At 25.9% G+C, this 13,967-nt stretch overlaps 1 protein-coding gene across 4 annotated transcripts; it reads left to right on the top strand.

The window, feature by feature from the left end:
* The first annotated feature begins 26 nt into the window (after nt 1-26).
* Nucleotides 27-12,856, top strand: LOC118071028 (terminal nucleotidyltransferase 5C). 4 transcript variants are annotated; one of them, XR_004690834.1, is made up of 3 exons: nt 27-783; nt 6,806-11,465; nt 12,173-12,856. XR_004690834.1 is itself a non-coding variant. In XM_035089968.1 (2 exons), the coding sequence occupies exon 2, from the start codon at nt 6,854-6,856 to the stop codon at nt 8,189-8,191; it is 1,338 nt and encodes a 445-aa protein (XP_034945859.1). In that variant the 5' UTR covers nt 27-783; nt 6,806-6,853; the 3' UTR covers nt 8,192-12,856. The 4 variants fall into 4 exon arrangements, 3 of the variants coding, with proteins under 3 accessions (XP_034945859.1, XP_034945861.1, XP_034945860.1); XM_035089968.1 differs by having other exon boundaries at nt 6,806-12,856; XM_035089970.1 differs by lacking the exon at nt 27-783 and adding an exon at nt 889-1,380 and having other exon boundaries at nt 6,806-12,856.
* Nucleotides 12,857-13,967: the final 1,111 nt, after the last annotated feature.

Genomic DNA, 13,967 nt, shown 5'->3' with positions numbered 1-13,967 from the left:
TATGGAAAATGTTGGAATTATAATTCGAATTTTTTTAAATATATTATTACAATTTAAATAATTTCTGCTACAAAGCAAACATTTTAAAGTATGACTATAGCAATAGAGTAGTGCGATGGTAGGGAATGTGCCGAGTTGCGCACTGTTGTGTCCATTTGTGTCTGTCAGTATCATTTAATTCGCCGTGATAGATTCACGCAATACTACTCCAGTATAATAAACTACACAAAATAATTTGTTTGAACCAAGTAAATTCAATTTGAAGAATTCAATCATAACATTTATTTATCGTTTAACTTGCTAGTGGAGTTTACTTTGATTTATTTTATTTTATTTTAAGAAAATAAAGTAAAGGATTGTTTTGTACATCTCTATATATATCTATTTTAAAGGTTCTAGAAATTTCTTTGCTATATCTACGATAAACGTTGACAATTTTAGTTTTATTGTTTCAGTTCTGTAAGAATGTGATTAAAAACATCAATAAACATCTATTAATCTTTTAACAAGTATTATATGATTAAAATATTGTTGAATTATCGAAGTTGTATTTGATAAATTATTGACATCAATTTTCGTATTATTTACTAGAACGATTTAAATTATTTTTTACTAGAAATTTTGTGAGTTTATTGTTGTATAAAGATAAAATTTTGTTTGATTGGTTAAAAATGTGAAATAATATTTAAATGGAGTTGGATGATAAAATATAAAAAAAAAACTATCATTCAGTGAAACTATATCTGTGTATAATGTCATAAAAATATCTGATTCAAGTAATATGTAAGTATCAACTTTATTCAATAGTATATGATTGTAATTTATTGATACCATATGTTGCACTTGTTCGTCATATAATAGTTGTGCTAAATGCTTTTAGATATAATATAACGATTATATCAATTAAACTATAGCGAAATCTTGCAAATAGTATTGATTAACGATATTGAAGTGGTACCATCATTGAATTAGATCTACCATTAATCAACTGATGACTTCGTACTATTGTTTAATGTTGAGTAATAATATGCATACACATATATTTCTTTCATTCAGACACAGATAATTTGTTTTTCAGAATTAAATTATTTTGAATGATATAATCGTTTTATTATATTTGATTGACGTCAATGAAGGATATAATTTGTGCAAAACACAATAGATTTTGTTGTGTGATAACAATTTTTACTAAAAGTATTAGTGAGACAGCCATAGTACCGGGAACAATGATGAGTGATTATTTATTATTATTTTAGTGAAAGTTTTCCATTGAGGAAAAATGGTTTTATTATTACTAAAAGTTGAAACATATGTTACGTAGTTGAGGAATATTTTGACAATATTTTATCAACTCGTGGGTTTTATTTCGTGTGAACAGCTGTGAGTAGTTGACTTTTACAATTGTAATTCATTTGATTATAATACAATAAATTATTGATCACAAATATATTGTTGATATACGTTAAAACGTTATAAATTAAATAACATTGAAAATAACTTAAAAATTAATGTTAATGTGATGGAAAACACATTTTTTAAATTATCCATTCATTATTAACAAGGTAGTTTAATGTTGAATAATTGTAAATATGGTTACAATTATTTAATCAACTGTTAATATAAATAAAGCCCATTTAAGAAGCTCAAAATAGATACTAAATTCATTGAAATTAAGATAAACTTCGATCGTAAGAGATAAAAAAGTCATACGACTTTTAATTAAATTTATTCTGAGCGATTAATTAATTTATTTCCTGTTAATAATACACTGATATCTTTTGATATTGTTTTTGTGTTAAAAGTATACCTTTTAATTGATTTTATTTGGAAAATGCGCAATTTTAACGAATATTTAATATATTTTTATTTCATTATTAGCATACTGCTTTAATCATAACAACCATTATTTTTCATAGAATACAATTACAGTGGGATATGATTATTCAGAATAAATTTTATTGCAACAATATGGCAATCATTCTTGCAACTTCAATGATATTGCTTGAGTAATCTCATTTTTGAATAAATTTTCTAATATTATTTATAACATTTTGATTACTTAAAAAATGTTATTATAACAATTTCTATCAATTAATCAACATAATCAAGATAATCTTTTGAACTTTTGCACACATCTGTTTCTTTCTCCTTACAAGATACAAACATATGGTAGTACATATTCTACATTATTTATGCATGAATATTTTTCTAAACTCGAGTTTTATTAGTTTTGTTGAACTAAATAAATAAATTCAATCTCAGCCAAATTCCAAACTATTGTCAGATGATTTAGATAAGATTATTACCCAATGTTAGATTGAAGCTGGTTGAGAATTCAAGATGATAGCCAAGGGTTGATGAGTCTGATGACTCAGCTAGCAAAGGTTTGAAATACCATGGTATTTAAAGATTGATTTAGAAAAATATTTGATCTCTACATTGTAGAACGGAAGAACTTGAGTATCGACAAAAATCTAAGCTAAATGTAGCTTTAAGTTTCTTGTATATTTGCCAAGACCAAGGTCAGAATTAGGATCATACCTTGTTGCTAATACTTGACTGGGCATTGAACCAAACTTAAGTGGTAAAGTTTTGAATTTCACTATTGATTCAGTTCTAGTTTATCAATATGTGAAGTTTATACCCTGAAGTTATTGCAACTTTCAACAGAATAAACACTTTGTTTAAATTATATCATAACTTTCACATAATAAATTAATTTTCAAGTATAAATACTAAATTTTGATCAGAATAAATTAGTTATCAATCTGTTATGAAGAGATTTATCATGAGAATTCTAGTTCTTTCTATTGTCATGATTGCATTGATTATTCAAACCAGAAGAAGGAATTTTGAAGCCCTACCGAGATAAAAATAAATTATAGAAATTATGGAGGAAATCTGAAAATTACCTACCTCAACATAATCTTGTAGACCAAAATAAATATGAGAACTTTCAAATCAATCAGTAAAAGCTCAGCTAGCAACATTTATTGACCTTGCTCCAATTCAAAATGAAACTCCAACATTGCTCCAAAACGTCAAACAATGCAGGGTTTTTTTTTTTTTTACAAAAATAATACTAATTCTAGTCGTTTATTTTTCTTCGTGTAATTTTATACTTTAATCAAACAATAAATAAAATAATAAATAAACAAACAATTGTATACATAAACTTTTCATTTCTTTATGAATTTATATAAACAATAAAGAGTGAAAATATTTTTTATTATCTCTAATGTTCTTTTTTAAGCTTAAAATACTTTTTAATTACTATTATCCATTCTTAATGACATCAAAACACATACTGATTCTAAAATTTTTATTACATCTAAACTTATCACATATATTTTTTTTTATTTTTTCTAATTAAATATAATTACCTCCCAGTATTTCTAACTTTAGCATTTGATTCTCTTGTATTTAAATAAATAATAAAACATAACATAAGAGTATACTAATTTTAGCATCACCACATTCTTTTGACCTCAACTCAGTGGTGGACAACCATAATTTATTTACCAAATTCCAAATTTGTTTTTACGTTATTAATGAGTTATTTTTAGAAAATTCTTAATCGTAATATTGTCAAATATTGACGCATAATGTTTTATTTACGTCATTATGAAGCCTACCAGATTTTATAAGATCACAAGGTCAAATATCTCTCTTAAATATCTCATGCCTTTAATGGTTTCTCTATCTCATTATGTAATGGTTTAATGTTCGAGATATACACATTTGAAATATTTCCTGACTTGTCTGTATTAGTTTGTAACTCATTAACGTTGGCTTTGTCGTTAATTCAATTATCTCTTTCTCCAGCTTACTTGAGGTTTATTGTAAATGAATACATATGTGCTTACATCGTCAAAGTCATTTTACATCTAATTAAAAATTAACGGATAGAATCAACAACTTTTTCTACACAAGAAAATTTAATTGATAATAAACATGGTGGAATAAAAATACAATTTATTAACAATATTTTTTTTAAATGTAACAATTATTTTTTATTATTAGTAACTCCTTTTTATTGCTTGGAAATTTATGAAAAGCATTTGGATTTAATATCAGTCAAGTTTTGTTACTTGAAAAAATATTGCTTTTTTTTTATTTTCTCAAGATATTGTTGAGAAAAATTTTATTTACACATTGGACATCCACATAATTATGAGTACATATAAAGACTACCTTATTTTATACTTAATATTTTTCTGAAAAATTAGTACAGTTTATGTAACTTTTATGTATCAATTGATAAATTACGAACATTTTATCAGATGTACCGTTAAATGTTTTTATTATTTTTCTTGTTTTTGTATAAAGGGGACCAGATTCTCTTTATAACTTTGTCAGTTTATAAAAAAATCAATTATTAAATTTTGTTATATCTATATCAAAGATAATATTTCTATCATCATTATACATAATTTCTAACATAACTTATTGTTCATCATGGGAATGTTATCTGCCAACGATTATTATTGTATTAATTTTTACACTTGTTACTAATGACTTATCTTTCTTAGAATTTTTCCATTATTTATGTTTCAGTTTTTACAATAGCGTGTTTAAACAAAATTACAGCTTTTATAGACACTGAACAAATAATTGAACCAATAAAATACCTACTTAAAATGTTTTATAATTAATACTTCTCTCTATTGGGAATAAAAATACAAAACTTCTGAAGAGTTAAGTATTTTCTATTAACTAAATTGAAGTTATCATGAAGAATTTTTTTAAAAAATGTCGAAAATAAAATGAAAAAAGCATTTCACCTTTGATAAACTTTGTGAACCTTTGTCAACAAATGTTCGAATGAATAAAAATATATTATTTTTAAGCTTGTAATTCATTTTTTAAATTACTTTTTTATCTTAAAAGTAGGATTTCCATTCGACTGAATTATCAGCTACCAAAGAAAAAAAATCACATTCAACTTTGACCCTTTATAATTCACAAACAAATAACTATATAGCAATCATTGTATTATTATTATAATACTTTGAAAGAAGACAGTACTCTGACTGAAAAACAAACTCTTGGCATTTTTTCATTTGGTTTCTTCTTTTTTTTTGAGATGAAGCCAAAGCAACCATCAAGTGACTTTTTATTTCGTTGGAAATATTCTTAGAAACTCTACAAAAGAGAAAGCTACTTTATAATTTAAAATATAAAAAAAAAAAAAAAAATTGTATTGCAAAAAATTCCATAAATATCAACTGTCTATTCATTGTTACAAAAAAAAAAAAAAAATTAATTCAACTAACTTTTCTGTAGTAAACTTAAAACTAAAAGTATTTATTTAACTGTAAATAATTTAAAAAATTCCAAAACTAACTTAAAAAATTGAGTAAGGTATTTAAACAGCATATATTATAATATTTTACATACGTAATGCTCTAAAGTAATATTATAAAATATGTAAAATAGGTTCTCCATATGTTAAAAAGAACACAACAAATATCATACTGATGTATTGGTCATAACTTATTTAATATGATCTATTTAAAAATAAAATAAGATTAATTATCATTTAAAGATGAAAAAAAAATAACATAATAGATTGATTTATTTCATTGTTTCTCGTTTAAGCATTTATCACTTTCAATTTTCGAAATTCCACTTTTATATTGTATCTATATGTTGCCACCCTCTTTACTCGTAGAAAATTCATTTAGCTATCGCCTACTCGTTCTCCTTTCAAGTTCTATGACGTCACTGAATATAGTAGAGCATTCTCGCAAACGATCAGACTGAGCGACCCTATGAATCTGAGATGAAATGAACTTGCAGGTTGAGCATAGCCTCCTCCTTTTTTACCTTCACCCCCCCACAAGTTTCTACGTCACGAACAAATTTTTCCCTCTCTATTGCCTTCACGTCCTTCGTTATTTTTCCGTAACCACTGAAGCTCAATAGCCGAGGGCTTCGAAGCCTTTCACTTATATCAGTACAGTTTTATTATTCGGTATATACCCTTCGTATTCAGAAAATCAGCATATTTATTATCTTCTGAATTTTTAAATAAATTTTATTTTAAATTTATCATCACTTTATTAAGTAAATCATCATCAATGTAAAGTAGGTGTTTATTAAACCAAATGTAAATCTTTGAATTAATTCAGATTTTTGCAATTATTCATAACAATATGAACAAATACACAATATGTAAAATTGTAATCATACTAAAAGTGTTTTAGTGTGAGTGTAACAAGACTTTTGTGTGGTATTTTGTTATAAAAAAAAATTACATCAGCAATAAACTAGGTAATAATATTGAACAGCTGGTAGTATTTACAGCGAAAAATATTCAACTTGTAATTTTTATTCAATGATTTTTATCATGTTCCTTTTACTTTGATGTGTGGTAATACAAAATCTTGAAAAGTATATTAACAGCTGTAGTCAAATTCAACAGTGTTACTATGAGCTATGATGTTTGTTAATAGTGCAAAAATGTCTTGAATAATGTAGTTTTAATAATTATCAAATAATTAAAATAATTATCTAATATAAATGAATTTATAATCTGATTTAAATGCTGGGCTTTTACATGCTATATACGTTCATCATATGAATTAGATCACAAATCGCGAAGTCAAGTGAAAGTTATTTGCACGTTTCGGAGTATTGCATCAAGTTGATTGTAAATTATCCAGATAATTTTTTTCAGAAAATTAACTAGAAATTTATTTCGTAATAATTGTTAATGTTTTTTAATTTATTGTTATAATTATTAATATCAATTGATGAGAAATTTTTAAAATACATTTTCATTATTTTATTATTGTTATAGTGTGGCGCCTTGGATCTTGGACTAAAACAGACAGAAATATTGGAAATAATGGAGCCATTTTGCTTTATTGATACCGATTTAAATATCAATGATAATATTATAAAAGATACGAAGGAGAAAAATATTACCAACGAAAATGAAAATAATATTAATGAAATCAACAATATAAAGAAATATTATGAAGAAATTGATTATACACATAATCCACAACAAAGACTTGCAGTGTTAAGTTTTGAGCAAGTACGGAGATTAAATGATGTAATGAATGAGGTTGTTAGTATTCATGGTAGAGGTAACTTTCCAACCTTGGAAGTACGATTAAGAGATTTGGTGACAGTTGTAAGGAGCAAACTGGAGGAAAATCCGGGTAATGGTGGAGCAGGAATGAGAGTACGAGATATTCGATTAAATGGTGGTGCCGCATCTCACGTTTTAGCTACTGAATCCCAACCTTATAACGATCTAGATCTCATATTTGGAGTAGAACTTACTAGTGGTCGTCACTTTGATCGAGTTAAAACAGCAGTACTTGGATCACTATTTGACTTATTACCTGAAGGTGTCAGCCGTAAGCGCATAACTACTTGTAGTCTCAAAGAAGCATATGTTAGTAAAATGGTGAAGGTCACCGATGGTGATAGGTGGTCGCTTATTTCTTTAGGAAACTCACGTGGACATCGGAATGTTGAATTAAAATTTGTTGATACAATGAAACGACAATTTGAATTCTCTGTTGATTCATTTCAAATTATTCTCGACTCATTACTTCTTTTTTACGACTGCAGCAAACTTAAGATTAGTGAAAACTTTTATCCAACTGTTATCGGAGAATCTGTTTATGGTGACTTTCAAGAGGCTCTTTATCATCTTCATAAAAAACTTATATCGACTAGACACCCTGAAGAGATTCGAGGTGGAGGTTTACTTAAATATTGTAACCTTCTCGTTAAAATGTACAAGCCTGCTCAACCAGATTACATCAAAACACTAGAAAGATACATGTGTTCGAGATTTTTTATAGATTTTTCTGATATTAATCAACAGCAAGCTAAACTTGAGAATTATCTGTGGAACCATTTTGTTGGTCCAGAGGAGGAAGCTCTAAAATATCAATATCTCATGCTACTACACAGTGTGGTTGAAGAATCAACAGTATGTTTAATGGGTCATGAAAGGCGACAAACTTTAGCTCTCATTGAAAATCTTGCTTTTCAAGTTCTTTGTCAAAAACAACAACGATTGAATAATCAACCAACTCCAGTTGGGCCACCGACAACATATGTTTATACAAATGGATATACAAATCCTGGATTTTACTATACTCCAGTAATTCCAACAGCTTGCTATACATGCACTTGCAATTCTTGGATGGCGTGTTCCTCGTGATGCTATGTTCCTGATTCAGCAGTAACCAACTCAACTCTAACGTGCTGACAAGTCAATAATGTCGACGATCTCAGTGATGCAGTCACAATCATCGATCATAGATCTAATCGATGGCACCACTATTTGGTCATTACTATTATTTTTGTAATATTCATTAAAACAATCACAGGAAAGTATTACTTTCTTGTAAAAGTTGCACTTGTATTGTCTGAGGTATGACCATTTTTCAATGAGAATTATTATGATTAGTGTAATTTTTATCAGAAAATATCATTGCTATTCATGCATCTATGACAATTTTGTAAAAAAAAATACAGAAAATAGTATAGAATTATACTATAATGTTTAAACTAATACAATATAATGAACTGATTGTAGCAGGAATTATAATACTTGTGTTATGAAGATGCTAATGATTGCATTCACTTTTTTATTTATTAATTTAAAGGTTCGACTGATTTTAATAATCACAATTTTATTGAAAATTATTTTAACTGTTTCCCAATCATTTAATTTGCATTCTGAAAATTTAAATATCGAAAACAACAGAGTGAACGACTTAATGTTCTATTTTATGAAAATCAATTATTGTATTAAGAATTGAAGGAATTTTATTGTACATATGATAAAGTGATACATACAAAAATATATTCTTAAATATCAATATTCGAAGATTTATATTTAGACAGATATTTTTCATTATTCTGCGCTCTTAATGTATCCATTATCATGTATACATTATAATATAAAAAGTAAGAATAACTTTATTCAATCAAAAAAACATTGTAATAAAGAAATTAAATATCAATTCATAAAACTGAAATTATTGATTTATATATATATATATTAATTATTATATCATAACAATACTGTTTGTCTAATGCAGCTTATAATTTTTTCTTTGAAATAATGATAATAATAATTATTACCATAATAGTAAAACAAGAACAACAGTAGTAATGATGAAGAAATACACGGAAATAAACAATCATGACTTAAAGAAGACTTTAAATAATTCAGCTAAAATTTTATTCCCAAGATCTTCAATCATGATAATAACTTGGGATAGTCGGTCCAAAAATTACTTTAAAAAGTTTTACAAAACGTTCATGAAAATAATTATAATCCTAATATTACTACTATTGTGGTCATTTGTAAAACTTCTGAACTATTCTATTTAGAAATTGAAATGTTTATAAAATCGAGAAATATCCATTTGAAAAAAGTATTTGTCGACGATACTTTCATGAGTACAAAAAATTGGTAAAATTTCTCTCTCTCTCTCTGTCTCTCAATTACTGTTAGTATTACTATTTAGCTGTTATTATGATGATGATGATTATTATTATATTACAGGTGATGGTAGTACCACTATAAACAATGAAAATGTGAAAATGGAATAAACTCGCTTAGTTAAAAAATTCTTGCACCATACAACAGAAACAATGTAGAAATTATTTCATGTGTTTTACACATCATATATATTAAAATACAACGATAAAGTATTGCAAATAACATCAAAATTAGAAACTGCATTATTAAGTCTGGTATTTAGAGAACTACGTTCTATTTAATAATCTATAAAATATCTATTTAATCTTTGAAAGAAATGAATTTAGCTCTAATGAAAATTAATTGTTGTAAAAATTAAAAGAAAAATTATTTGAAAGTGCAGAAAAAAATTACAAAATTCCTATGTACAAGCGAAAAAATATCATTATTGTTACGTTAATTGTTTGTGGTGATCTACTAGTAGATTTTATAAAAGGTTATTCATAGAAGAATTAAAACAAAAAAATTAATTAAAATTTAAAAAGTTTCAAAAAAAGCCTTAATATAATTCGTAAATTAACAATAAAAAACTATCAGGCATAATTATATTAGAACATTAAATCATATTAGCTTATTAAGATCAGTATAGAAAGTGGTAGAGACTCTAAAAATTTGCATTATTTTTTTTGAGTCAACGTTCAAAAAATATTAATCATTTTTTTTAATTTAATAATCAATTTTTCTAACCACTATTATTAATTATTATTTTTATTATTATTATTATTATTATTATTATTACGTTTAGCATTCTTTTTATTAATATTGTGTGGCTGTGATCACATTTTGTTTAGATTTTGCTGTTAAAGAATACTACAATTATCTAATAAAATATCAATTTGTAATAAAGAAAAAATGGAAAATAATAAAAAAAAAAAAACAATACCGTAAATAAAAGTATGTTTCTTTGACGAATATTTTAACATGGAAGTTCAATGCTATGTTATACTTATGCAAGCATTTTTGGAATTATATTGTTAAATATTTTATAACTATATCTAAATAAATCAACTGCTATTTGTATGAAAGTGCCTAGATAGTTTAAACCGATAAGTTGACTGTGTATAAGTACGTAAATACAATTAAAAATTCTTGCCCACTGTAACATTTCCGTCAGAAATGCAAACTGAAAAATGTGATATTGAATAAGTGCAAATTGTAACCGGAATGTCCAGTCATTCTTAGAAGGCAACATAAATATTTAAAAAATAGTGAATATGAAAATAGTAATCAGAAGAGAAAGATAGAATATTATAGTTGTAAACTATATGGTGCTCGATTGTCCACATGTATGTGTTTGTTAAGTTGTCATATTGAGACTCTAGTCTCCCGTAGCAACGCTTGCATAACTTTATAAGATATTGTAATTATTTAATACTGTGAGCGCGAAACCAACCGGGCAAACTCTGTACAGCTGCTAAATGTATATATAAATAATGGTTTGCACATGTGTAAGAATTAAGTATGTATATAGTTGCTTAGTCGACCGATATCACAGGCAAGAAAAGCATGTCGATGTAGTAATAGTTACAAGTATTTGCGGGTATATATGAATCCATTTCTAAACGTTCAACACATAGTCATGGAATAAATTTCTGAATTGTATTTACTTGGCTCGATATCGACTAGTGACCCCGATTGTCGATTCGCTGGTTTACACAAATACTACTTTGCAGCTAAGAATCAGTCACTTCGTGCTAACTCCGCCTTCTCTTCCTTTTTTTGTAATGCTCTTATCCCACTCTTTTTATAGTTGTGAAGCGAAAGTAAATCTTAGTAAAAAGACATTAAACTGGTTTTTCAAGTATCATGTCACTAATGCTAGAGAGTAGTAATCATGATTCAATAGTTTGTTTGCGATTACTACTCTTATAGTTGTATTATTCAAGGCACATATTTTTATAACTTATTCGGCATCTATGATTCAATTAATTCCAACTCATAGGTATTGAATATCATTTTTTTTACTAAATGTATCATAATATAAATATTTTTAGCAAAGATAGTATAATAAAGAATGCCGATTTATCATTCATCATATTTTTAATATAATTAAGTTGCCACACTTGCTACATATTCTGTGATGTAGATACTTTAATGTTAAATTTTTCTTAATGTATGGGATATTAAATAACACGTAATAGAAAAAAAAAGAGTTAACACAACAATAAAAAATTAAATAAAAAAATGACTGAATTTCTATCGCAGTACAATTATTATAAAGTTATTAGATTCGTTGATAATCGAGAGAACAAACATAAATCGTTGGTACATTAGTAATTAACTAGTTTATTAATGATAGATCGAGCACCATATAGTTAACTGATAAGAGCAACACGCACAGGTATCTTTGCTGATAAAAATTTTCATCTCAATAATTTGTATCTTTCTCTCTCTCCTTCGACTATTTATTAATTTTATATCATACAGAATGAATATGAAAAAATATTCCTCTTTTATGAGTTAATTTTTTTCTGGAGAGTATTATCGAAATAAAAAAATTTATATATTATATATTTGTCATTATCATTGAAGCAAATGTATCAATTATAGTGACCATTATATATTTTATGCAGTCTATTAATACTTTTAGCATATGTAATAACAAAAAAAATTAATAAACTAACTTAAAATATGATTTTTTTTTTAAAGGAAGACTTCTTGACCATCAGCGTACAATTAAAAGGAATGGCCTTAAGATAATGCAAAACAAATATAATTCTGATTGCAGTTTTTAACTAATGTTTTTTAATTTTATCTCTTATGGTCAGATTCTTTTTTGTTTAATAAAGTACAAATGACAGTAATTAGTGCATGTGACACAGATGTTGCTTAAATTTTTGAAAATAGAAAAGAAAAATAGAGGAAAAAGTTGTCTAATTTATACCTTGATTGATATTTTCTGGAGTAAAAGACAAAACTCCTAATTATGTAAAGTTTGCATTTGTTATTAGTTTGAATAATTTTTAACTATTTCTGAATGTAATAATTGACTTTAAAATAATAAGAAATATGAATTAAATACAGGTATAAACTAAGCAACTTAATTCTAAAAATGACTCAAAAATTCTCCTAACCGATTTATCATAATTTTAACACTTATTTAGACTAGAAAAAACTACATAGAATAAAAACAGATAATCAATTGATTGTAATTAGTGTTATATAGTTAGAAACAATAGACATACATTGAAGAACAATAGGGTACTAATAATTTTTTAATTTAAAAATAAGAGAAATTACACGTACGATTAATATGTTAATGTGTCCTATAGAATTGTAATGACTCTCCTCTGATTTTATGAAAATAAAAATGTACCAATAATATAACTGAAACTTTTGAGTCATCAGACACGATTTGAATTATTTCATGGCCTTATACAACCTCGATATGATTATTCAATGGCAACATTATTTTGTTTCCATTCCGTCTATAAATATTTATTAAAAATGTTGTTTACAAACAAATATTTTTTATACGTTGATTATTTCATTTGATTCTATGTATAAACTACGTTAAAAAGTGTCAAATTTTTATTAAATATGAGACATTGTAAATAAAATGTTTTCTTAAGTAGTAATGATTTTCATTATACCAACAAATTTGGTCACGTTTAAAAAAATAGCTACACATACGAGTATCAGTATGTTGTAAAATGAAGATAATGAGTTCGATATTTAGACATGGACATATTTGTGTAATAGAACAGATAATCATATTTGTATTGTTGCACTTAATGAATATTATAAAATATTTTATAGAAGATTTACAAATGAAATACAAAAATACTAATAATAACGAAGTAAATGACTTTGTATATAAACTCAATATTTGAGAATTAATGTTAGAAATTCATTATTTAAAATAAACTTATGTACAGATAGGAAATCTTACTTCATTAATAAATAATTTTTAAACCTTAATTTGTAAATTATCAATTATTTTTTATAAAAATATAAATTCACCTCAGTCTACATATCTGTTAAAGGCTTTACATATTTTACTATTGGAATGCAACGAGAGACAAAAATGAGTCAGACTTGGCTCAAACTTATGCTAATAGTCGTGATGCTTGTATAAAGTCAGGTTTGTCATCAAACATTGGTTGGGAGTACAAAATAATGACCACGAGCCAAACTTGCTTGCCAAGTTGAAAAAAATCATTTACTACGATTGTGGTAATCAGTATTAAACAAATGATTCATTGCTGTACAATTGACTTGTTAAATATTCATTCATTAATCGATGAATAAATGCTGTATAATTCAATGAAAAAAGATTCAATAATTTTTTTACATAGACATTTATTGATTATAATGTTTATCAAGTCTTATCATTGGAGTATACATTCTTTTCCGTGAGGAACTAGATGATAAAAAATGAAAAAATACAGACTATACATACCGGACAAGAGATATAGACCAATGTTGTTTACGTCAATATGTC

This window comes from Chelonus insularis, unplaced genomic scaffold (assembly GCF_013357705.1).
Source record: "Chelonus insularis isolate UGA/USDA-ARS -01 unplaced genomic scaffold, ASM1335770v1 contig_70_pilon, whole genome shotgun sequence".
Lineage (NCBI taxonomy): Eukaryota > Metazoa > Arthropoda > Insecta > Hymenoptera > Braconidae > Chelonus > Chelonus insularis.
This window is presented reverse-complemented; position numbering and strand designations above follow the sequence as displayed.